General features: G+C 33.8%; 3 protein-coding genes and 1 long non-coding RNA gene across 4 annotated transcripts; 3 read left to right on the top strand and 1 right to left on the bottom strand.

The window, feature by feature from the left end:
- The first annotated feature begins 171 nt into the window (after positions 1 to 171).
- On the top strand, positions 172 to 2,718 carry LOC126718478 (putative pentatricopeptide repeat-containing protein At3g05240). Its single transcript, XM_050420697.1, has one exon. The coding sequence runs from the start codon at positions 435 to 437 to the stop codon at positions 2,457 to 2,459; it is 2,025 nt and encodes a 674-aa protein (XP_050276654.1). The 5' UTR covers positions 172 to 434; the 3' UTR covers positions 2,460 to 2,718.
- A 332-nt stretch (positions 2,719 to 3,050) lies between these two features.
- On the top strand, positions 3,051 to 6,360 carry LOC126718479 (probable polygalacturonase At1g80170). Its single transcript, XM_050420698.1, has 9 exons — positions 3,051 to 3,426; positions 3,682 to 3,810; positions 3,983 to 4,153; positions 4,247 to 4,267; positions 4,384 to 4,591; positions 4,718 to 4,799; positions 4,961 to 5,069; positions 5,476 to 5,592; positions 5,741 to 6,360. The coding sequence occupies exons 1-9, from the start codon at positions 3,187 to 3,189 to the stop codon at positions 6,053 to 6,055; spliced, it is 1,392 nt and encodes a 463-aa protein (XP_050276655.1). The 5' UTR covers positions 3,051 to 3,186; the 3' UTR covers positions 6,056 to 6,360.
- A 14,116-nt stretch (positions 6,361 to 20,476) lies between these two features.
- On the top strand, positions 20,477 to 26,290 carry LOC126718480 (polygalacturonase At1g48100). Its single transcript, XM_050420699.1, has 7 exons — positions 20,477 to 21,069; positions 21,983 to 22,114; positions 23,193 to 23,420; positions 23,515 to 23,559; positions 23,644 to 23,851; positions 24,595 to 24,785; positions 25,628 to 26,290. Exons 1-7 carry the CDS (start codon positions 20,623 to 20,625, stop codon positions 26,018 to 26,020), a joined length of 1,644 nt encoding a protein of 547 aa, XP_050276656.1. The 5' UTR covers positions 20,477 to 20,622; the 3' UTR covers positions 26,021 to 26,290.
- Positions 22,865 to 23,705, bottom strand: LOC126718481 (uncharacterized). The gene is made up of 2 exons (XR_007652932.1): positions 23,527 to 23,705; positions 22,865 to 23,450 (listed from the first exon to the last, which is right to left on the bottom strand). It is a non-coding gene; the product is annotated as an uncharacterized LOC126718481 (long non-coding RNA).
- Positions 26,291 to 26,674: the final 384 nt, after the last annotated feature.

Below are 26,674 nucleotides of genomic sequence, written 5' to 3' on the forward strand. Positions count from 1 at the left end.
ATTTATATAGGCGTTGTAGGATGCTGCAAGTTCCCATATATGTCAGAAAGTTTACTCTGCTTCATGTGCTAGTTTGGGTTGAACAAGACAAAAGCCCAAAGGTCGTTTTTTTTTTTTTTTTTTTTTTTTTTTTTTTTTTTTTCTCGCAAAAGCCTAAAGGTCGTTTTGTGTGAGCTGTTTCGAGTTTTGACTTGTTAAAAACATTACTTAGGATATCCTGTTCATTGGGTCCAAAGTTAATATTTAATTCATGGTACCCATCAAAATCAATTGGCATAAACATTCCTATCAAAAAAAAAAAAAAAATTGGCATAAACATCATTTTGAGGGTTTTAGGTGATTAAAGTCTCGTTATTCTGTGAGGATGATATTCGTGTTCCATAATTCTTCTCTACCAGTATATTATTTGTCCGGATATTCCCATTTTACGTAAAATGGTCTCATGGGCCATGCAAAGCACTAAACTCCTATCCTTTGTTCGAAGCATAGCAACCTCTACACCTAAATATCACATACCAGTACTTTCATCAACCCCTTCTCTGGTGTTGGACTCATACTGTGAAAGCAATGCTCATGAGGGTGTTTACTCCAAAAACCGAATAATTGATAGCCTAATCAAATCTGGGCAGTTAAACTCTGCCCTCAAGGTGTTTGATGAAATGCCACTTTGTGATGTTGTTACCTATAATTTGCTGATTTCTGGTAATGCCAGATGTGGGTTTCCAAAACAGGCTCTTTACCTCTATGCTGAAATGGTTCAAGAAGGAATAAGAGAAAGCCCATCCACATTTTCCTCTGTTTTGGGTTTCTGTAGTGATGCAGGGTTTTATGGAGAAGGAATTCAAGTTCACTGCAGGGTGATTACACTTGGATTTAGCTTGAATTTGTTTGTTGGAAATTCGCTTGTTGACCTTTATATGCATATGGGGCATGATGATGTAGCTTTCAAGTTGTTCAATGAGTTGCCGGAGCGAAATTTGGCCGTATGGAATTTGGTATTACGTGGGTATTGTGAACCCAGTGGTCCGGGTCGATCAGATAAGTTATTAGAGTTGTTCTCTAAAATGGGATTGGATGGTGTGGAGCCAAATGGTCTTACCTTTTGTTATTTATTTCGTGGATGCAGTAACCAGAAACTTTTAGATGAAGGAAAGCAGCTGCATTGCCTCACTGTTAAGGTTGGATGGGTAGAATCAAACATATTCGTAGCTAATGCTTTGGTAGATTTTTATTCTGCTTGTGGAAGTTTAGTTGATGCAAAAAAATCATTTGATAGTATTCCAGTGGAGGATGTGATTTCATGGAATTCAATTGTTGCAGTCTATGCAAATAATGGTTTATTGTTTGATGCTCTCAAATTATTTTCAATTATGCAGTTTTGGGGGAAGAGGCCTTCGATTCGATCATTTGTAGGCTTCTTGAATTGGTCTAGTGGGTCCAATAATATTCAATTTGGTAAGCAAATTCACTCTTATGTTCTAAAATTAGGCTTTGATCATGGAAGCATGCATATCCAATCTGCTTTGATAGATATGTATGGGAAATGTGGTGACATTGAGAGTTCGGTAGCCGTATATGAAAGTGTTCTGGAGAGAACATTGGCGTGTTGTAACTCCTTAATGACCTCATTGTTGCACTGTGGCATCACTGAAGATGTGGTTGAGATGTTTGGTTTAATGGTTGATGAGGGAGTAGGACTTGATGAAGTCACTTTCTCCACGACACTAAAGGCGTTATCAGTGTCTCCTTCGATAAGCTTGGCTAGCTGCAGATTACTACACTGTTGTGCAATAAAATCAGGTTTTGAATCTGATACTGCAGTTGCATGTTCCCTAATCAATGCATATTCAAGATGTGGTCATGTCGAACTTTCTCGTCTGGTTTTTGACAAAATTCCTTCACCGAATGTGATTTGTTTCACATCTATCATTAATGGGTATGCCCGGAATGGAATGGGAAGAGAAGGTCTTGAAATGTTTCAAGCAATGGTCAAAAAGGGTCTGAAACCAGATAAAGTGGCATTCTTGTGTGCATTAACAGGGTGCAGCCATTCAGGGTTGGTCGAAGAAGGAAGATCACTGTTTGATTCAATGAAATCATTACATGGGATCTGCCCTGAAAGGCAGCATTTTTCATGTATGGTAGATATGTTAGGCCGCGCAGGTTTGCTTGATGAAGCTCAAGAGTTGCTGCAACGGGCACCAGGAAAGGGTGATAGTGTAATGTGGAGTTCATTGTTACAAAGTTGTAGGGTCCATGGTAATGAGATAGTGGGAAGGAGAGTAGCAAAAATCTTGATGGAGCTTGAACCGGAGGATCCTGCAGTTTGTTTGCAAGCTTCAAATTTCTATTCTGAAACTGGAGAATTTAAAACGTCAATGCAAATTAAAGAGAGTGCTTATGCAAGGAAGGTGACAAGGAAGATTGGCCACAGTTTAATTGAGATAAAAAGTAGCTGATAATATTAGCATCCTCTAATGATGGAACCAAGAAATCAAATTTGGCACCTACTACAGATCCTCAAAGCAGAGGACTGTGGCGGTTGATGGTAACTTGGGGGCTATCTTCCCATCAATCTAGAAATGTTTATCTAGTCTGGATCTTGTATAGGGAATTAATACAGAGGAGTTTCTTTTGCTTAAAGGTTTAAGCGTGCATGTCCAAACGGACAGTTTGTACTTTGGATTGCCCTGTTCGGTCTAACTAACTTCTTGACCTTTTCGTCCTTCTTTCTTCTTTCTTTTTATGGTGTGTAGTGCGTGGGTGAAAAAAAGTGGGGCTGGGGGTTCATTAAAATATGGCTATACTACACATTGTACGTCTACATCAATTTCTTAATTGCAATAGTTTGAGGTTTCCAGAAAATGTAATTGCCTTTCCAGAATTATTTTATTAATTTCTCATGGAGAGAGAGAGAGAGAGAGTCCATAAACACTATGACTGGTGAATTTTGAGTATTGGTTGTAGAGTAAAGCAAAGAACTAGAAAAATAGAAAATTATCTTGTACTTTAAGAGTCGGCATGTAGAGAATGCAACATCTTCATCTACTTTCAAGCCAAGCCATATAGCCCACAAAATCCATCATTTTCTAAACTAATCTGCACATATATAAATAATAAGCCGATGTATTCATTGAAATTATACAAATCAATCAATCTTACAAAACAGCCAGAACAGGCAAAAACATGGATAAATTATTCTTGCTTTCTTTTCTTGGTTTGCTGTTAGTGGCTCATGGAGTTGCAGGAAACATGGTATTTGACAACATTGACATGCTTGAAGAACTAGAAAACTTGGATATAGAGGAAGAATATGAGGCGGAAACTTCACCAATCCCGTCTTGGACAAGTGAACGCGGTAGCAAGGTTCTTGTGAATGTGGATAGCTTCGGCGCAGTTGGAGATGGAGTTTCTGATGATACCCAGGTAAATATGTGTTTCTTTAGGAATATTTGTATAAGCCTATATTTAAATTTCAAGCTTAGACTAGTTGGCAAGAGCTGCTATGATACCATTCTCATCATATGATTGATGCAAATTATAATATGGTGATCAACGATTGATTATAATTAAAGATGGATGTGAGAGTTAATGTCTGGTCTCACCAACTTCAACATGTTCAACCTCTTATTATTGCTGTTATGGTGTGCCTTGCTTCTTCTCTAATGTTTTTACCATCAGGCTTTTGTAGAAGCATGGGCCATTGCCTGCAAAACACCACAATCAGTTTTTTTGGTGCCTTTAGGAGGGCGTTATCTAGTTAATGCAACAAAATTCAACGGGCCATGCTCAGACAAATTAGTTATCCAGGTAATGTCTTCACTCCATCACATAAATTCTGAAGTATCAATAATCCTTTATGGTTATTCATATTTCTGTAAATAAAGTCTTTATACATCATTGGTCTTGTCATTGAAAAAACTATAACAATTATTAATAGTTTTTGTCGTCATTATCATATAATGGTTGACTTGGCGTACAGATTGAGGGAACAATAATAGCACCAGATGAACCGAAAAATTGGGACCCAAAGTCCCCAAGAACATGGCTTGATTTTTCTAAATTGAATGGAGTCCTTTTCCAAGGGGGTGGAGTTATTGATGGCTCAGGTAGCAAATGGTGGGCAGCATCTTGTAAAAAGAACAAGTCAAACGTAATATTTGAGAACTTACACTATACTTTCTCTTAATGCCAAGTATTTTGATTCAACAAATGACATTAACCCTTTTTTTTCTTTTTATTACAGCCTTGCAAAGGGGCACCAACAGTAAGTATCTGTCTCTTAGTTACAAGTTAAAACCATATTTCCAGATAAGATTTTATGCTGACCATATTAGACTAGGATCACCAAATAGAATTTTGACTCCCCAAGATTTATTGCAGGCACTGACTATAGATTCAAGCTCAGCTATAAAGGTAAAAGGCCTCACTATCCAGAATGCCCAACAGATGCATTTCATTATTGCCCGGTCTGATTCTGTGCGTGTTTCGGGAGTACAAGTCTCAGCTCCTGGAGACAGTCCTAACACTGATGGAATCCATATCACTGAATCAACTAATGTTGTTCTGGAAAACTGCAAAATTGGAACAGGTTCTTACTTTATCCTTTTTTTTTTTTTTCCTTCATTAAAATTCCATATCTTTCCTTGTCTCATCTTTTTGTAGTAAGAACTAGAATTGAGATGAAACTAAAGAGCGATTGTGATGCAATATCCAGGGGATGATTGCGTCTCAATTGTCAATGCTAGCTCTGCTATCAAGATGAAGACAATCTATTGTGGACCAGGACATGGAATCAGGTACCATCTTGATTTGACATTACCCAATTACGGTTTTGCAGTCCCATTATCTCAAAAGGACCTTGCAAAAATGGAAGATTGTGCTCGCACTTTAGTATACACAACTGTAACTGAACTTTTGTAGCCTGTTACTTACATTGGTGCAAAATTCTTCTATTTAGCATTGGAAGCCTTGGGAAGGACAACTCCACCGGTATAGTCACAAAGGTTGTCTTGGATACAGCATTCCTCAAGGAGACTACCAACGGCCTCAGGATTAAGACTTGGCAGGTAATGCTCTACATCATGCTGGTTAATCATTTAACATCCATTATTGGTAATTGAATGAAAATACCAATAAAGCTAGATTTAATCCCCCCAAACAAACGGACCCCTAAGGAAAAAATCAAATGGGTTTTCAGTATACCTGTAGAGACTTCCACACTCATCTAAGTGAAATGTTGCTTCAAACAAAATTTTAAGCGGTGTTTTTGGTATCAAACATAGAACATGATATTTTAGTGCTCTAGACGTTGCTACATGTTCATAGAACAATTTCTAGCAAAATTGCATTTAGAGTTTATATGAATCTATTGGCCGTTTTATAAATTTTATCATGGTAAAAGTTTAGCTTATATCTAAATGCCCATGGGATGAGAATAACATAAATACCTTTCACTCTGATGTTCTGCTATAGGGAGGTTCTGGTTATGTTCGTGGTGTACGTTACCAAAATGTGAGGATGCAGGATGTAGAAAACCCCATCATTATTGATCAGTTCTACTGTGATTCTCCAAGTTCGTGTCAAAACCAGGTAACAATCTCCAAATTCCCTCTCTTCACTTATAAAACATCTACCATTTGATTTCTTGTTATGTAATCAACTTATTCATTTAATCAAAATCCCAACAATTTTGATTTCTTGTATATATATATATATATATATGTGCTCGTTTTGTCAGACATCAGCTGTGAACATAAGCCAGATCTTTTACAAGAACGTTAGTGGAACTACAAGGAGCGCGAAGGCCATGAAATTTGCTTGCAGTGACACAGTTCCATGTAGCAAAATAGTCCTCAGCAATGTGGACTTAGAGATGAAGGATGGTACAGTAGAAACCTACTGCAACTCTGCCACAGGCTTTGGCTATGGAATTGTGCATCCTTCAGCTGAATGCCTATCTTCGGATGACAAAGAATATATCATTATCAATAAGGAAGAAAAGGCTGAAGTTACAGAAACTAGCAGAGAGAAAATTGTTCACACTGAACTCTAACTTGGCTCTCTCTAGATATTTAAGTAACAATTATAGTATATACTAAACTGGATAAATGGATTTTAGAGTGCACCACTATAGATTTCTTGGAGGAAGTTTGAGGTGCCTAAGCAAATTTTAAATTAATTTAAAATTTTATATCATATAGTTATATACAAATACTGGAGTAAAACTAATTCAGAGAAAATAGAAAGAGATTGTATAATGCAGATAATACTGGAAAAAAAAAATGTATCAATTTTATGAATATTAATTCATATATGTGTGTGTTACATTTTGGTGGTAATACATGGTATTTTGTCGTTTATTATTTGTCACCTTTGTAATGTGCTCGTTTAGGAGAACTTATTTTCATTAGTTTATTGGGCTTGAAAAATAAGTTAGACAAAAGTACAGTTATACACTTATACCTAAAAATAATGATAAAACTTCAAAAATTGTAGATAAGCTAAATAAGTTCAACAAAATGGAAAATATTATTTGCAATACTGCAATAGTCTACCATCTCCCAAAACAATAAATGAAAAAGGAAAATGGCAAAAATAAATTTTTAGTATCTAAAATTTAGTCCAAGGCTATTTTTAGTGTCTAAAATTTAGTAATAATGCATCAACTTTTTAATTTGGTCCCTTTGGATTGGAAGCAATCACTTTAAAATTTAAGTTAGGTCACCAGTAGTATAGTTTGGCCCAAAGAAAAAAAACCAGAAAGAAAAAGCCCATTAGGGGAAAATAACACAGCTGCTGATCTCCATCCTAGGCCCAACTTAGGGGCTGGTGCTGAGTGCTGACCCAAAAGGAGAACATAGCCTACAAGATTTTGTATACTCAGGCCCCAAGAAAAAGGATTGTGGTGAAAACTTGGCCCATTTGATCCAGGCTTAGGCTGTCACCAGTCCACCGAAGCAAATCGAGAAACAAATCCGAAACCCAATCTTGGCCCAGCTCTACCTTAACCCAAATGGCCTAACAGATTATAATTTGATCTTTCTCCAAGGCTATTTTGTAGGGAAACATCATCACATCCTAATTAGCCGATGGCCATGGCCTTGACTCAGGCTATATATATCTTGTTAATTTTCTGATTTGAGTTGTGATTTTTTTTTTTTTTTTTGAGAAAATAATATTTTGAAATTTAGTATTTTACCGAAGGATCACATTGACATCATTTATTCATTTTAATAGTCAATGCTGTAAATTATAAGTTCTGAAAGTTGAGGAACTATTTAAAAAGCGATCCCAAACTTAAAATGTTGAAATGTATTGTAAGTTATAACCTTAAATTTTCAAAAGTTTCGAAAGTATTGTTGGAGCAAACCTTTTTTTTGTTTGTTAGTATATATTTTTGGGATAAAGAGAGCCAATATTTAACTCTACAGATTAACAGATTGAAATTATTATAGAAATTATTAGATTTAATTTAAGCATCTCTTTTTGGGAATTTTTTGTTTCAATGGATCATCTTATAAACTGTCTCGGTATAACCTTCAATAAAACCCTTTGCAATCGATAGTAATTTGTTGTGGACTTGTGGTGGATATGTGACACCAATTAAGTTAATTAAAATAACCTTTTAATCCTAATGATACTTTTAAATCAATGAAACGACTGTATCCAATTTTTATGAGGGTTATTTTAACAATTCAATGTCCAACCATAACAAAATTCTCTCAAATGATAGTAGTATTGTTATAAGTTATAACTATGAAAATCAGCATAGTCATCAACATTATCATTATCATTATCACAACAAAATGTGCCTAGGTTGGTTCAATACAGTTTCAGATTTAAGGTAATAATTTTAAGTGAATTTTTTTAATATTTAAATAATGATTTAATCAAGCTAATCCACTTAATCAATACACTAATTAATCATTTTCTTTTGGTGAAATCATTTAGGAATTTTAATTGGGTTGAATTGTTGTTGGCCAAATATTTTTGGGCCTTCTTGACGGTGGAAGAAAGAATTAATGCAAAACACACTTTAGGGTTATATATATATAGAATTATTATCCTAAAACTTACTTTTTATACAATTTTTCCCCCAATAGGAGGCCTTAATCCTTTTAAAAATTTTTGAGGCAGAACATCTCTAACAATTTAGCCAAATTTTCATATTATTTGGAGAGCAAACAGTTTAAATTAATTAATTTTTTAAATGCATTTTTCAATAGACTCTCTATTCATTCTCTATCACATTTAAATATTACTTTTTCAATTTTTCTTTAATTTTTTTATTCTTTTATTCTTAATAAGAGAGAAAGAGAGAGGGAGAGGGAGAGAGAAAGATTGAATATTTTAATTAGTGGAGAGAGAAGGCTGAATATTTTAATAATAAAAATTCATTTGGACAGGAACAATAACTCTCCATGTGTAGAGAGTATTGTAGGTAGCTAACCTATTCTATTTTTTTTTACATTTTTTAGCGGTTGGAGTTGATTTTTGTTGGTTCAACCTCCAAAGATGATTTTAGAGAATCTATTGGAGATATTCCGAGGGACCTTAGGCCCTGGCCTAAGTGGCCTAGAACTAGAGCTGACACTCGTCCATACGGGCTCCATCTTCAATCCTATGTTTTCAAAGCTAGGTTTAAACAATTACCAGACAATAAAGCTGTGTTGCTAAATTAGTACTAAATCTGAATGGGGACAATCAGACAATATATTGGCAGCAAATTTGGACAAATGGGACCGCTGAGATATTCGAGTACCCAGTACAAGATAAGGGATAGATTCCAGATTATTGAGACCATGTGTAACAATTTCTACCCTATTAAGCTTCGTTTGGGGCTAACAAAAACAAAAAAAAACATTTATGATATGATAAACATATAAGCTACAAGTTTTTTTTTTTTTTGATGACATATAAGCTATAAGTAATGTTTTATGAAGAACAACTAACACATTAACAATGTCTATGTTGGACTCCTTATCACTGCAAAGTGACAAATGAGTAAAGTTTGCAAATAAGTTCGTGTATAAGAAAGACATAGTGGTCCAGAAGATCAAATTTATATTAAACACCATTGATTTCTTTTGTTTTGTTTTATTGCATAAATCAAACTTTAGCATAATCAGCCAAAAAGGAAGTAATAAATACAGACTATTTCTAATGATGTCATTGATTACTTCTAAAACGTAACAAGACAAGCAATTGTTTCCTTCAATTAGATTTAAAGAATTGAAGATATGTTCAAGGATAAAGTTTGATATTCAAATGGGATTTGATCACCATCTTTAGTCTTTACCATATAGATGAGATTTGGATTGGAAGTATTGAGAAAGACAAGAACAAAATTTTCTAGTAGAGATTGCCAAGAGGCCAAGACAGAATAACCATTTAAATTTGTTATCTTAGTCTAGTGGTTGTCTTAAAATTGAATTTCTATTATTTTATTTGGGACTGTCCCTTATAATTTAGGTCCATATCCTTTATAATGTAAGGCACCAGACAAACTCTATGCTCTTTTTTCAGACAGGTTGGCCTAGCTGGGTACTAACAAAGTACCCAGAAAACAAAATAATTATTAAACAACATATGCACTAGAATATGCAACAACAAAAATTATAATTATTAAATAGCTTTTTGTTATTCCAAAGTTTATGTGCAAGCATTCACGAGAGGCTGACACCTAATATAATTGAGTTGGTGTGGCAGTGAAGATCACATTGCCAAAGTAACCAGGTTACCTAACATAATTGAGAAGTGTGCATGCATTGTCTATTCGTGTACATATACTTCATGTGTTCATTGTGCATGTAGGAAAAATTTGCAATGCACTTGAAATTGCTTTTATCAAAATATATGTTGAAGAAAATACGTGTGTGTGTGTTTTTTTTATGCTTATTATTGAGAATCTGATACAATATTATTGAGGGTGCAAGAAAATGCCAGTGCTGACTCCACTGACCAAGCCGAACCGTCCCATTGGGGGGTCCATATGCTGATTCCCCCGTATAAATTTGGAAAGAGTTTTGCCTAAAATTAGGCGGTAAATTAGCCGAGTCGAATAACAAAAGTTCATAATTATTAAAGTTGTTGAGTGATTGAATAATTGAAAGAGAAAAAAAAAAGTAAAAAGTAAAAAATAAAAGCAAGAAATTAAGGCTGGCCTAATGCCTATACCCACAAATGTAAACCCTTGCGTATTTGCTATGAAGTAATGGAACTTTACAATTAACCCACTTTAAAATTTATTTCAAACAAAGAACTAAGCCCAAGCTCATTTTCAAATTAGATTAGTATGTGTTCAAGTTTGTTGGGTTCATTTTCTTGTCAAATAAGCTGGAGTTTGTTCACTAATTAGTATTTGAATTTTTTTTCCCATATATATATAAATATAGCAAATATTACAAATATTAAGAAACTTGTAGCTCAATTAGTTGACACCTCTTGATATTTTCAAAATGAGACATTTAGGGTTTGAATTTTTCCTCCCTTAATTATCAAATTATTATAAATAAATAAAAAGTAAATACTACTATTAAAATTTTTTATCCCTTAAAAAATCTATGCTAATAATTAATTGCTAACTAAATTGTAATTGAATTTTTATGGGGGGATTTGAAATTATATTATTTGAGTTAATTATATATTTCATCTCCTAATTTGCTTGTGACAAGTCCTAGGATTACTACAAGTTCGTTGACCGCATACGGGTGATCGATGATCCATCTTGCTGACGAATTCCATGATAATTTACTACAAAATGGATTATTTATAATTGCCCTCCTACCTAGGGACAAATTCTTGACTCTACCGTGCCTAAAACCCTGATCAAAACCTACTGATTGAACTCTCATTATAAATATCAAACACCATGCCGTCCATCTCTACCTTTCAAAGTTAAGCCCTAATGCCTACACCCATAACAGTAAACTCCTAAGGGCGGGCTACGTTTATTTGCTATAGAAGTAATAGAATTTCTTTTTACAATGAACCCAAACTAGAATTTATTTTGAACAAGAACTAAGCCTGAGTTTATTTCCAAATTAGATAATATGTTCAAACTTACTTAGTTCATATTGTTGTCAAACAAGCTTGAGTTTGTTCACCAATTAGTATTTAATTAACTTACTCTTTTCCTATATAGATTGAGTTCAAATTGCACATGGTGTAATTCTAATCAATATTACACTACCCAATAACTCGTTATTAAATTCATATTTTGAAAATTTTACCATTAAATTATATGTGCTACATGTTCTTAATTGGCATGTCAATTTTCATGCTAATAAGACATTATAGAAATACCAATAGACTTATTACTCAACTAGTTACGACAAGTCCTAGCATTAGCACAAGTTCGTTGACGGCGTAAGCGCGTAAGGGTAATTCATCTTGATCATGATTTCCATGATAATTTACGAGAAAATAACTATTTATATTTGCCCTCCTACTTAAGGACAAATTCTTGACTCTACCATGCCTAAAACCGGCCTGATCAAAACCTACCGATAGAACTCTAATTATAAATATCAAACACCTTGCCTTCCATCCCTACCTTAATTTCAAAGCTTGAAAGAGATCCTGAATTCAATGCATTGTACTTGTGAATGTAATTCTTCTGTCATTTGATAGAAATTATATCCGACAAACAGTCAAATGATATCGGATTGGCATTATTGGACCTCACACCTCAGTTGGAATATAGGTTGGAGCCAAAACTTTTTTGTAACATTGATTAGATTACATAATTCCTTCTGGGGTTTGGATCTTTTATCATTTTGGAAAAAGAAGAAGAAAAAAGAAACACAAGCTTACTAGGCAAACAAACATATAATTAATTAAGAATTGCAATAAGCTTTAATTATTTTCTTATCTCAGCTCTCATTTCTATTTGGCCAAATCTCTACGGTGGATTCGTACAGATGGTACTTGAAAGGACCCCAGATCTCGTCAATAAGGAAAATTACAACTTCCAAAATTTAATGGTGCATGTGTATACACAGTGAGCCCTAATCATAAACGAAATTGTGGTTGTCATTGGGACTTAATTACCAAAAAAAAAGGCTAATTGTATGAATGTGAAATTGCATGTGCCTTAGATTATGGGTAATGTTTGGCTACAGAGAAAGAAAAGAAAAAGGATGAAATTTTTTTATAATTAAATTTCTGGTCATGTCAATCCTAGCTTGAACTCTTTCGTTTCTTAAAAAATAAAATATTATGGACTTTTTGGGGGTATTTGGTAGAGAAGTTTGAGTAATGTTGTTTGAGTGTTTTTTCTATATGTGTGGGTGAAAAAAGTGTGTAAATGTGTTTGAAATGTTCAAAAGGTTGCTCAAAATAGGCTACCAAACGGGTCCTTTGTCACTTACTTATAGAGAAGTAAATTTTTTAGCTCATAATATTTCGGCTTGATTTTGTGTCTTGCTATGCCTGGAGTTTATTCCTACTGTCACCTTCACCTCGTTTTGGTTTTTCCTGAGGTAGATTTGGTACTAACTACTAACTACCAAGTATTAGGTTAACTATCAAACGTCTTGTAGCTTCAATATTAACATATTTCCATGCAGTACTTGGAGGTTCAGGGGAGAAAAAGTTTGAGTTGTGAGATTACCTATATATTGTAACTATCTTAAAAAAAAATAAAAATAAAAAGTATTAGGTCAAGTATTTCTTTGTATACATTGTATAGACAATTTACATACAATAATTTACAGAGATAATTTGGTGATATGATGAAAATATGTTTCATTTTTTTTAAAAATAAAATGTTATTCAGAAAAGAAAAAAGAAAAATGTGACTTAGACAAAGAATTTTATTTATTTATTTTTTAAGTGAGAGAGAATATGGGTCAAGTGGTGGATGGTCACTACTGTTGGTCAAGAAGTATGGATTGAAAAATAGGCCAAGTGGAAGAGGAAGAAACAGAAAAAGTCTCTGAAATATATTAGGGCTCTCAAAGTGGTGGTCCGTGATATTGCTTGGATGGCTTTTTGTTGGCCATGAATTGAGGCTTTTGTAATACAAACAAAACTTGTGGGGACGAATACACTGTTGTCTTTCTAAATTTAGGAATCCAATTGATCAGATCATTCGTATAAAATACAAGCGAAAACGGTCTTCCAACTGAAACCCTTCACATATTCACATGCTTCATTCTTTTTTTTTGCTGAATGTAGTCACATGCTTCATTCACAACAAAAAAGTCCACAACTATATATTAAAAATTAAAATCTGCTAAAATAATTAACAACACTGATGAGAAAACCCACCATTGAGAGAAGCTTCAGAATTCAGATCAAATTTATTGCACCGATTTTTGTGCTTTGAAAAAATTATCAGTATGTTTCCTATAGCTTCAAATTCTAGAATGATCCGTGACCACTTTTCCAAAAGGTTAATTTGAATATATGGGAGTGTGTGTTTTAAGTTTTAGCCATTTCTAGCTAGGACTAAAAGTTCATCAAAAGTTGCATTTCTTGTACGGTCATGTTCTTTTGTTTTTGTTGTTCCTTTTTTCAGCATGAATATATATATATATATTCCTAAAATATTGAGAAGGAAATGTTATGGGCCATATGATATGATTGGTGGATGACATTTTGATGAGCGTGCCTTCACGGTCACCGCTCAACCACAAACTATCAAGGATTAAGAGAGAGAGTGTAAGCTATGTCTAAAAATGAGTCTTGATGGTTTTTATTAGGGTAAAGTTTTTTTTTTTCTCTAAAAAGCGGTCATTTTATTTTTGATCTCTCAAATTTGGAGTAAATGTGATTTTAGTGCTTCAAATTTTAAAAGCTTGGATTTGATCTTTGAAATTTTAAAATGAAACAATTTTGTCAATCTATCTATGGGTTGAATCAAATTTGATCAATTAATTATGAGGTTGGTTCGATTTTGATCCTTTAAGGTTGGACTTTTTTTGTTTTTGTTTGGAGAAGAAATATGTGGTTAGACTTGGTTGAATTTGATTCATAATTAAAAAAATGGGATTCCCATTATTAAAAAAAAAAAAGTTAGTTCCATTTTGATCCTCTAAGGTTGGACTTTTTCTGGTTGGGAGAAGAAATATGTGGTTAGACTTAGTTGAATTTGATTCATAATTAAAAAAATGGGATTCCCGTTAAAAAAAGAGATGTCTTGGGGCAAGTTGGTATCCCATTAGTACATGTAAACAAAATAATAGATCAAGAGACCAAATTGTTTCTTTAAATTTTTTTTTTTTTAAATCAGAACTAAATTGGAATATTTTTTAATTTAAGGAATCACAATCAAACATATATTAAACTTCAGGTACGAACAATATAATTTATTTATTTTATCAATATAACAAAATATGCTTTTACTACCCATGAGATGCATATTCAGTATTAATTCAGGTAGGATGTAAATAAAGAGTATTCGACAACTCTAATTGTAACTAGTTTAACATGGTGCTTATATATTGACAATATTGTCACTTCTTGGCAATATGATGCTACAATCATGACAAATTGTTGGTTGTTAGCAACAAAACTTAAACTTAGAATCCAAGAATACTCACATTTTATAAGCCGCCCTGCATTACTTTTAGGTGCTTGAAAAGTGCCTCTTTAATTGATTATTTGTCTCAATATAGTTACAAACTTGATTAACAATTCCTCACACATCGCTATAATATAAAGTTTTAGATATTGGTGCAATAGATACATAATGACACTGAATATGACAACAGTCCAACCAATTCATAGTTTTAGATCTTAATAATATTATCATAGAAGAAAAGGAGGTGTAAAAAAAGTGTTACGGAATTTTCATGCAACTGGTTCTCAGATGTGACTAAACGCAATTGTCAATTTTTCATCGTTTTCTTTATTGTTTGCCAGTATAGATCAATGTCACATTATAATATTCTGAGCAATATATATTTTTTCCCAATCTAGTAGTACAACTAAAAGCTCGAACCTTTTCATGCCTTGGTTGGTTACTGAAACATTTTCCCTAATTAATAATGGAGCACTAGGAAACCCTAATCATATCTATGCATGGAGTTCACGAGAGGACCCAAAGTTCACGAGCATATAAACACAAAAGGACGGCTAAGAAGGTCGTACTCAGAAGCCCCATCGTTTTAATTGTCTTATTTCATATAATTCACTCATTGTTGTCACAAGAGATAAAATAAATAAATAAAATAAAATAAAAGTGATGCAACTCAAGGCAAATTGGTATTAATTTTATTTTTTTAATGTGAATTAAAAAAGTGACTGAGTTTAAGAATTAAAACACGCATGAGCTGTCCCATGGTGTAGGAGAAATAGAAGAGATCTATAATTATATATATTCAAAAGTACTAATGCAGAATATTTAAATTCAAATAGGGTATAAAAATTTCACTTTAAGAATATCATATTTCATTTTTAAGTTCATTTGAAGCACTTTAATTTATTTTTTTTTTAAATTTATTGTAGATTAATATAGTTATTATAACGTATATAACCGCCAAATGAAAAGGAAATAGTCTTATTTAACGACAACAAATCATCATAGCCAATGCTGGCAATGCATATAAAATTTCTGACCCTATATAATAATAATAACTAGCCTCTGACCACGTGCGTGCTCAGAGGCTCTTCTATTTTTTGGGTAAAGATTAATAATTTTCATTTATTATAATTTGAGATTTCTACTTTTACTAATCACAAAAAAAAAAAAAAAAAAAAAAAAAAAAACGTGAGGTGAGTTTTGTAGATTGGAGGAGTTTTAAAACTAACAAAAGAGTGATCCTATTTTGTAGAGTTAGAGAGTAAAAGTGAGAATTTAAATTAACATAAAAATAGGAGTTTATTAGAAGTAAGAAGGCGTTTCAACGTAGAAATATAAATTTATTATTTTTGTCAATTTATTATTTTAACCCCATTTTTAAATTTTAGGTAGGGGTATTTTTGACAATAAAAAAAACAATAACTAACTTTATTTTGCCAATTTACTATTTTAACCCCATATTTAAGTTGTTAGTTAATTAATTTAGGGGTATTTTTGACAGGAAAAAAAGCAATAACTAACTTTCTGAACACTGTTAATATATAATAATAATAATAATAATATAGTTAGAGCATTTGCAGCAGTGTAGCTATAATACTATAATGCTAAAATTTAGCTCCACAAACATAAAAACCTTGCTGCAGCAGTAGAGCTAAATCTAAAAAATTTAGCTCCATTACTACAGTGCACATTTATAAATAGATGTGCACTGTTCATAACATTTAAAAGAAAAAAATATTATTTTATTAAATTTCTCTCTCCTCTTCTATTAAAAAAATATTTTTTCCTTTTTCTTTCTTTTCTCTCTCTCTCTCTCTCCGGCTTCTCTTCTTTCTTCCTCTTTCCTTCTCATTTTTTTTTCTCTCCCTCGTCTACTCTCTGCTTCGCCATTTCCGATCTTCATCATTTTGGATCTTCATCATTGTCAATCTTCATCATCGATCTTCATCGTCGTCACCCAGTTGCCGTCCCACGCCGCTGACCCATCTCGCCTTCATCGAACTCAAGCGCGCCACGGACCCATCGAAACTCTATGCTCGGTCAAGGCAACAATAAAACGACGCCATGATCGGCGACGGCGGGAATTCTGGGTTCATGGGTTTTGGATTGCTGGGTTTTTGGGTGTTTGATTTTTTTTTTTTTTTTTTTTTTTGTTGGGTTTGGTTGTGATTGTGGATTGTGGTTGAAATGGCGGTTTGGTGGCTGTGTTGGTGGTGGTTTGGTAGCTGTGGTTGTGGTTGCCGTGGGCTGTGTTGGTGGTTGTGGCTGTGTTGGTGGTGGTTTGATTTTTTTTTTTTTTTTTTTTTTTTTTCTTTTCTTGCCGTGGGCTGTGTTGGGTTATGGTTGTGGCTGTGTTGGTGGTGGTCACATGAAGGTTGTTGCCGTGGGCTGTGGTTGTCACATGAAGGTTGTTGCTGGTGGAGTGTGTGGTTGTGATAATTGTGTATAGTGAATATATTATTTTATTATAGTGAGATGGATTATTTTATTGTAGTAGTTATATTATTTTATTGTGATGTTTATATTATTTTATTGTGTTAAAAGCTAAAATAAATCCACTGCTGCAGCATGTGTGTAGGTAAAATAGATAAAGTAACTTTTGGTGGAGCTAAAAATAGATAAAGTAACTTTTTAGCTCCATTGCTGTGGATGTTCTAAGAAGTCTGGTATATTGCTGAGCAAGCAGCAAAGATTGTCTAGCCTCAAAACTTCAATTTTTTTATATTTATTTATGTTGTTTCTTATATATATTTACAAATCACATGTACAATTACTAATAAAACTACTACTATACAACTACAAAAAATAATAATGTATAAAATAAATACAACTACAAATAAAAATAAAAATAACATCATCAACAATATTCAACAAGAAGGGTTTTTTTCTTTTTCTTTTTCTTTTTTTGGGTTCAATCCCTTTGGAATTCCCACAAATCAAAACATGGGGATTCTTGTCGAAGCACAAGCACAGAGAGAGAGAGATCATGTTTGATGTGGATTCTTATATTGAGAGAAAGTGACTGGTGGCAGAGAGGTCAAAGACTCAAAAGAAAGAAACCTTGGAGGGCGATGAAAAATGAGGTGTATTTCCACACAGAAAACAGGGCCTGGTGATTTTTCCAGAAGCTCTGAGTGAACAAAAAGAAACTAACACAAATGATGATGTTTGCATAAAATATTCCAACTGCGCATTCCCATCCTTTTCTTCTAATTTCAGAGGGTACCTATGTCATATTATTCTTTCTTTTTGGTCAAAATTTCATATCATTCTCAAATAAACAGGAAAAGTAATATTGCATTTACACTTTAATGTTTGACTAACCTTCTTAAATCCTTAGAGCATTTTGCGGGAGTAAAACCCCCAATTTGCTAAAATAGCCACCGAACATCTAAAAAAGAGCTCCATCTAGGAATGTATACGGTATACCTAAATTTTTTTACAACGTGTGAATAGTTTCTTATATGTAGAATTTACTATTTATGAGTTTGTAAACTAAAATAATATATTTTATTCAATTTTTTTTCTTTCTCTCTCACTTTTTGTCTCACTCACTTTATATTTATATTATTATTTGATAGAATGGTTTATATTATTTTAATGAGTTTTATGTAAAAATAGAAACGGTGATATTGGGTGAGTTATAAAATGAAATGATAAAATAAATAAAGTGGTGTTTGAAGATGTAGAATAGAGTTTTTTTTTTTGTATCCTCATATGCTAGTGCTCTTATTGCAACACTTCATAGTAAACAACCAAAATCTCCATCTCATATCACAAATGTCTATATGATCTGTGATCATTCATGGAAAGTCGATAATCAATTGTTTTTTCTGTACACGCATGGAAAAAACAACTAAAATAGTGAGTTGAAGACAAGATTTTGAGTTAATTATATATGTGATTATGTTCTCTCTCACAGTATAATGTAGCAACATAATCACTGCTACTGAGTTCTGAGCTGTAAGAAATCTCAGCTTTAGCTTCGGATTAATTTAGGATTCCAACTCACTGACTGCACTTTCATGTGACTGTGGTATAGCCTGGTAGGTTAAAGAAACACTTTAAGTGGTCCTTTTTGATGAACAAAGATTTCAGGGTTATTCGTTCAATTCACTCAAATCCCAATCTTCAAAAGCAGATAGCCCGATTCCACAGTTTTTCCGTACTTTACATAATTGATGTTATAAAAGTACACCACTTTTTGAATCCTGCTAGAACAAATCACAATCTTTCTTGTTTGTCCTTTTTAATCGGTATCTCTTCATCAGAGTTGTACTCTGCAAACAGGTATATTAAACATGTGATCTGAAAACATAAAAGGCTATTTCTTAAAAAAAAAGTTCTTGAATTAAATTATTATTGATTAGACATATACACCATACCACTTGTATCTTATTTTTGGTTACTATTATTGAATGAATAATACATCATACAGCAAAACTATGGGCGCATGAAGGTTTCCTTCAAGTACCATAGGCAGTTTCGAGCTGTATACTATTTTTCCCTTTTATGTATTGGAAAAAAAATGTTACAGCATATTCATAATGTTTTCCCAATAAAACTTAAGTACCGAGTTGTTATTCACTGTTTGGATTTTTTAAATTAAAATCAATAACAACTTATCATTTATAATTTGTTATAAAAGTATAATGAAAAATGTTATATCCACAACAAAACTTAAGTAACGAGTTGTTATTGATTGTTTGAATTTTTCAAATTAAAACCTATAACAACTTATCATTTATGATTTATTATAAACAATATCACTTTTTAGTAAAAAAAAAATCAAAATTTAGATAGCCACATATTTTCTCGGAGGCAGTTTCTTTCAGTTACTTTTTTTTTTTTACATTCTTTCTCTTTCTCTTTCTTCCATCATTGGGAAATAGGAATTTTTTTGCTTGAACAAAAGGGAATAGGGGAGGAGAAACAAAAACTTCACATTTGTGATAACAAAGCAGCCTCAAGTTTTTTTCTTAGCCATATGGGTGCGGGGTTAAGAAGACAAAGTACAAAAAGTCTTAGCCCGTGAAGGGTGCATGTGACCGTGTAGAGCTGTTATAATCAGTGCCGGCCCTTGACACCTCATTACATTAGACCCACTCACGTGCCGCTTTTTGGCTTTTACATCCAATGCTAAATTATTATATAAATAACATTAAAATATGTATATCATATGAGTAATGCCAAAGAAAATTTGGGAAACATAAAACTTAGGGGCAAAAAAAACTTCATCGATGTATGGTTTAGAAGAAATTGTGTGCACTTCACTCATTTACATAATTTCTTAAATAGAAATATAGAACCAAAAAAAAAAAAAAAAAAAAAAGTTGAATATGCTAATTAATAAGCATTTGCTAATCCACAATTGGTGAGCCACACTATTTTCATAATGGAATGAAAGGTTTTTTCCTTCAAATTTTAGTTTATTATGATGAACTTTCTTCTTAATCAAGATTGTTGTGTCAAGCTTTGAGCTGGAAAGAAAATGAAAACTCTCATACCACGATAGGTACATTTGGCTTTCATTGTTATGAATTATGATAACAAAGTCTATATGTGTCAATAAACTGGCATTCCATCCAATCCTTAGTATTTGTGTGAGAGTGAGACCGCAAGTTCATGATCCTGCTAGTACTGCTATCTAGTATGTGTGTGAGTTACTTTATCATTAGAAAAAACAAAAATATAAAACACAAAGCTTGGCATATACTGATAATTGATTAACGACGTGTTGGGTCAAACAAAATGGATGAATCACATGCCAATCACATATCGACATGTGGCTAAATGGGACCCTGTTGTTGAGCTAAAACAAATTCCAACCAAAATTCACATAAAAGATAACAAGATAATTAATAAACGAGAAAAGAAAAAAAAAAATGAAGGAATTAAAGAATGAAACGTAAATGCCTATACCAATATCAAAACTTTATCTCTGCTTATGTCTGCACAATACTGTTCAGCTTTGGAGTTCTCTTCCTATTTAAACACAACCATCACTCATTTTGGCTATCTGAAGAATCTCTCTCTCCCTCTCTGTCTCTCTCTCTCTCTCACACACACAAACACACACATTTGTGCTAAACATGATGAGAGGTTTGAGCTTAAGAAGCCTCACATTCATGCTTTTCATTGCTTTTATACTTTGTTCATCAAATTTTGAAACTTGCAATGCTAGAAGAGGCAAGCATTGGAGGCATAGCAGAGGTATTTCGGCTTCTTTGTTTAAGAAGAAAGGAAAGAGTCAAGGAAGTAGTAATAACCACCATAGTGGAGGATCAAAACCAAAATCTCCTCCTCACAAAGCTTCACCGCTTCCAACTCCTAAACCAAAATCTCCTCCTCACAAAGCTTCACCGCTTCCTACTCCTAAACCAAAATCTCCTCCTCACTCTCATAAACCAAAAGCTCCGCCGCTTCCAACTCCTAAACCAAAAGAAGAGTTCCCATCAAACCCGCCTGCCGGTCATTCTACCACCTTTAACGTGCTAGATTTTGGTGCCAAAGGTGATGGAAGCACAGATGACACGAAGGTGATTCCCAATTCTCATCAAATGCTAAAGAAAATATGTCTAATGTTGCTTTGTAATATATATGGTTTACATGCAAATATTCGCGAATTTTTTTTTTTTTCAAATAATTACAAAATTTTCAATTTTGCAAGAAAATTCAGGGGAATGACAGAATTACCATTGAACAAAAAAAAATATAGAAAATGGGCAATTCATTGTAGCTTTTTCATCTAAGGTGCAATGCAAGTTGCTTTGGTGATTTTAAGGATCATTTGGGGCACAATAGCAAACTGAATTTTCATATGAGTTTGTAAAACCAAATAGGGAAGATATTTTCTCACTCGTTAGTGTATCTTCCATACATATAATGTCCATAATTTCACACATATCGTCTATATTTAACACATAAAATAGCAAGTGTGTACGGAATGCACACTAATTAGTATGTAGTAATCAATGTCCAAACAAATAAGGGTAATATAAATAAACTATAATTTCACACGCACTATCTATATTTTCGAAGTATATTGATATTTAACACATAAAATAATTAGCGTATACGGAATACACACTAACAAGTACGTAGTAATCAATGTTTAAAAAAACTAAGGGTGGTATAGATAAGTGTGTTGTAACTATTCTCGATCGAAAAAATGTATAGGTCCCAATAGTTAAACAATAAACCAAAAGAATTAAAGATACAAAAAGCTAAAAGACATAAGAACAAACCAAAGCATGTTGATGTGGGGCCCACAAAGGGAAAAAAAAATTGATTCCCGTTATGACAGTTGGGTTGGGTCACGAACTCACGAATCCAACAACTATTGTATACTGTTCTGCACACACGAACACCAACCGTATTATTTAGAAAATCAGTTATTGTTAATACTGTCATACAACTAACACATAAAAAAATTGTTATGGTGCATCGCAGGCATTCCAAGCTGCATGGGCAGCTGCGTGTAAAATAGAGGCATCAATGATAGTCGTTCCAGCAGAATATGAATTCCTCGTGGGACCCATCTCATTCTCTGGTCCGTACTGTCAAGCAAACATAGTGTTTCAGGTAAATAGCAACACAATATAAAATTTCTCTACCATAGAGGAGTAATTTTATTGGGTTAACATTCTGAATTCAAATACTTGGGGGGTATGAGCATGAAGGATCTCTTATCCCATTTCTAAGGCCTCTCATGCATTGAAAGGAATGTCTATGGTCTCCTATCTCTTGTCTCCTAGATAGTATTTTAAGTATCTGAATATATACATCATTCTTTTCACATTTCTTGAGACTAGATACTTAAAACATTTTATGAGACTAGATAATATTTTAAGTATCGAATATATGCATCATTCTTTTCACAATTTATGAGTCTCACATGACTATAGGATTCACATGCAGCAAAATGAAAGATGCATATATTCAATATATAAGATAATTATTACATGCCTACATCCCCTCAAGTATTGATATCTCCATTACTAAACTGGCATAAGGGAGTGTTTAGGGTTCCCCCCCCCCCCCCCCCCCCAATTTTCCATTTGGACCCCTCAAGGTCCCCCTTCCCCTCAAGGCCACTCCAGCGTACAAATTTCAAAATCTATAATAGTACATCTTCTAACTTCTTGTAGAACAAGAGACAATTTTTAATGCGGTGAGGTTTGTGCCCTGTTTGTGTCCAAAACTGAACATGATGTGGACTTACAATGGGTAACACAAACCCTTTCCACTGGCAGTTTGTGCTACAAATTTATAAGGTACAATGGTAGATACTTGTGTAAATCCTATATACACACTACACAGGATGACAGGACATAGAGCAAGGATGAAACTGAAATCTTATCTTTATGTCTTGTCAAAACAATATCCACCAGTAAAATTCAGAAAGAGTTTCATCCTTGTAAAATTCTGAATGATTATTTTTATCTTGCATGAAAATAGTCAATTGCATAGACAAAAATATATAATCCAGCCAACTAACTACTATAACAATGCTTTCACCTTTCACCTGTGATCATCCCAAGTAGTAGCTGTGATTGATAATTGATCTTGTCTTCCATAACCATTACCATTACCATCCAGTAATGCATAAACAACGACTGACAATTGAAATTAAAGACTGAAGAGAGTATATTTTTCTCAGCTAGATGGGACGATCATTGCTCCAACAAACTCCAATGCTTGGGGCAAAGGTCTCTTACAATGGCTTGAGTTCACAAAGTTGAGAGGAATTACAATTCAGGGAAATGGTATCATTGATGGAAGAGGCTCAGTCTGGTGGCAAGACGCCCCGTTTGATGATCCTATAGATGATGAAATAAAACTTCTTGTCCCATTAAACAGCAGTGTTGAAGAGAATCCACCAATGCCGGTAACAATCTCCCTCACTTTGTATATTTCCCTGCAATTATTGTCTCAATTATCAGAAGCTAATCATTTATGCATCTCGTACAACTGTGTGGTAGGTAAGAAGCAACCTTGGGAGGATAATGCCAAGCATCAAGCCAACTGTGAGAACCATTTCAAAACTTCTAAATTCCAAGCATATTCCATGACCATACAATCCTTTAACATGATGCATTTTTATTGCACAGGCACTGAGGTTTTATGGGAGTTTTAATGTGACGGTCACAGGCATAACAATTCAAAGTAGTCCACAGTGCCACCTCAAGTTTGACTACTGCACGGGAGTGCTGGTCCATGATATAAGCGTCTCATCTCCCGGTGACAGTCCCAACACGGATGGAATCCACCTACAGGGCTCAAAAGACGTTCTAATTTACAGCTGCAATCTCGCTTGCGGTAATTAATTGCTTCTACATGAATAATTAAGTTATTCAATAATTGTTTAGTCAATGTTGTAGACCACATGCTGAGGTAGGGTGAAGAATATGACCTGCAGAGTCAAATATTTGAGGATAAATAATTTGATGCCAATATAGAAATTACAGACAAAAAAAATTTGGTAAGTGACATCTGTGAGATAGGATCATGAGCAAACATGGCACAATCTTATCTTGTCATAGCCTTATTGCTAAGGGCAACAATCTCTGACCACTTATAGCTTAGGACATGGCTCCTCTCACATTTCAAGCATTGCAGCCACCTATTATACGACACATGTCATGCCCTGAACCATTACTGGACCATCCAGTATAGGATTAGGTCTTGAACCCTACAGATAAAAGAAAATTTTTTTGTTGTATTTTTCTCAACTTTTCTTGTCTTTTATCAGCAAGTAGAACTTCTGGCTTCCATTCCTTCTTCCCTTTGTTTATTTATAGTTAAAAACAGGGCCAACCTAGAAAACATAGAATGGACCTAAAAAAGGTCATTACATCCAGTATAAGCTAAATTTAGCTCTCCATAGCAAATCCTTTGAGCATGAAATGACAGCATCCATATAAAATTAAAAGCCCAAATATTATACATGGCACTGAATGTAAAATAAAATGTGATGTCAGATATGACAAGGATAATGAACATAACTAAGTCATGTATATAAGCTGACTTTAACTTATAAAATGCCTGAATGACATGTGCAGGAGATGACTGTGTTTCTATACAAACTGGATGCTCAAATGTATACATACACAATGTCAACTGTGGGCCAGGGCATGGAATCAGCATTGGAAGTCTAGGAAAGGATAACACCAAAGCCTGCGTCTCAAACATTACTGTCCGAGATGTCATTATGCACAACACAATGAACGGTGTCAGGATCAAGACATGGCAGGTATGGATACCATCTGTCATTCTATATGATTGGAAAACTCAAGTTAGAAGTAACAAATCAAGACTCTGCTTAAAGAGGCAGATCCAACTTTTATAAAATCAAAAAACATTGAAAGCTGAGCACTTCATCTTTTGTTGGTTGCTAAAATGGCTCAGCCAATATATTCCCTTTTTATGAAAATTTAAGTTAGCATGAAGGTTTTGAGTTTCAACCATTTTTATTGACTACAAGTGAATTTTAGAACTTTCACGTTTCTTAACTTTGACCCAGTTCAACATATAGTTTCCAAGAATTTGACCACTATGAAAACTTCGATATTCTTTTTTTTTTTTTTCATAAGTAATGAGCTTTATTGAAAATCAAATATACTTTATGTTCACGAATATGAACACAAAGGATCAAAAAGTACAGCAATCTCAAAAGAAAAATCTAAGAGAAACTTGAAACTCTAAAATAGAAGAATACTGTGTGAAACCCCAAACCCAGGACCAATTAAAAAGAGTATGGGCAAACAAAGTTTTCAATTGATCCAATGAGCTCTCCAATATCTTCAAAAGTGCATCTATTCCGCTCCTTCCAAACAAGCCAGCACCATAATCCAAATATCTGAACCATGCTTACCAAACAAATCAAAACATGGGACCTTCCAAGAACACAATGATATTCACCATAATTTAAAATGATTCCAATCAAAATATGGGGACCTTTCAAGAACACCATCTGAGTGATGAACACACATTGTTCCTAATGCCAAATATAATCTCTAAGTTGTTACTTGTTACACATGCTAGACATACGCCACCTTTATCTCTGACTCATGATTTCAAATGTTAAATTTGCAGGGAGGATCAGGCTCTGTGCAGGGGGTACTGTTCTCAAACATTCAAGTTTCTGAAGTTGAATTCCCAATTGTGATTGACCAATACTATTGTGACAAAAGCAAATGCAGCAACCAAACATCAGCCGTAGCTCTATCAGGAATCAATTATGAAAGGATAAGAGGGACATACACAGTTAAGCCCGTACACTTTGCTTGTAGCGACAGTCTACCATGTGTGGATGTATCACTAACTGCCATACAGCTAAAACCGATGCAAGAGAAATACCACATGTATGATCCCTTCTGCTGGCAGACTTTTGGAGAGTTGAGGACTCCCACCATGCCGCCAATTGGTTGTTTACAGATAGGCAAGCCATCAAGCAACCGGATTCAATCCGATCATGATCTCTGTTGAGCTCAAAAAGATTTATTATTTCACGGTGTAGTTACTTGTGTGGTTGGCATGAGTTCCAGACCCCTTTCGCACCATTAGCTATTTAGGTAAATCATGTATATCATGACAGTGCTAGTTTACACGAATTCTTCTCTAGCATGGTTATATAGATTCAGATTGTGAGAGAGTATACAGACATTGCTTTTAGCTGGAGTCCCATAATAGTGTATAAGTCAAGCTTCTTTGTTATAATAGATTTCCAAAGTATGAGATAGTATACAAATTTCTCTATCCAAATTTGCGATAAAAGAATATCCTCTATACATATCCAGATTCAAGTATATCACCATCAAAATAGAGCAAACAAAGCTACATGCATTTGTGAAACAATACCCATGGTTAAGTAACATGTAATATCACAACAACTTTCATGAATCAATGGGAAACGGTGAATTTAATCATGAACTCAAGACCATCTATTATGATACTACCACAATAAACTGCACTTATCCCAAAAGCGCAAGCAGATTGGAAATGATGAATTTAATCGCTTAATTGTTAATAGGGTGGTCCCTATGGATGAAAAGATGAGAGAGAGCCGCTTATGAGAGTTTGGTAACGTGCAAAGGAGAGAGATTAACGTACCAATGAGGAACGGTAAGTTGATTCAAGCCA

The sequence above is a fragment of the Quercus robur genome, chromosome 3 (genome assembly GCF_932294415.1).
Source record: "Quercus robur chromosome 3, dhQueRobu3.1, whole genome shotgun sequence".
Lineage (NCBI taxonomy): Eukaryota > Viridiplantae > Streptophyta > Magnoliopsida > Fagales > Fagaceae > Quercus > Quercus robur.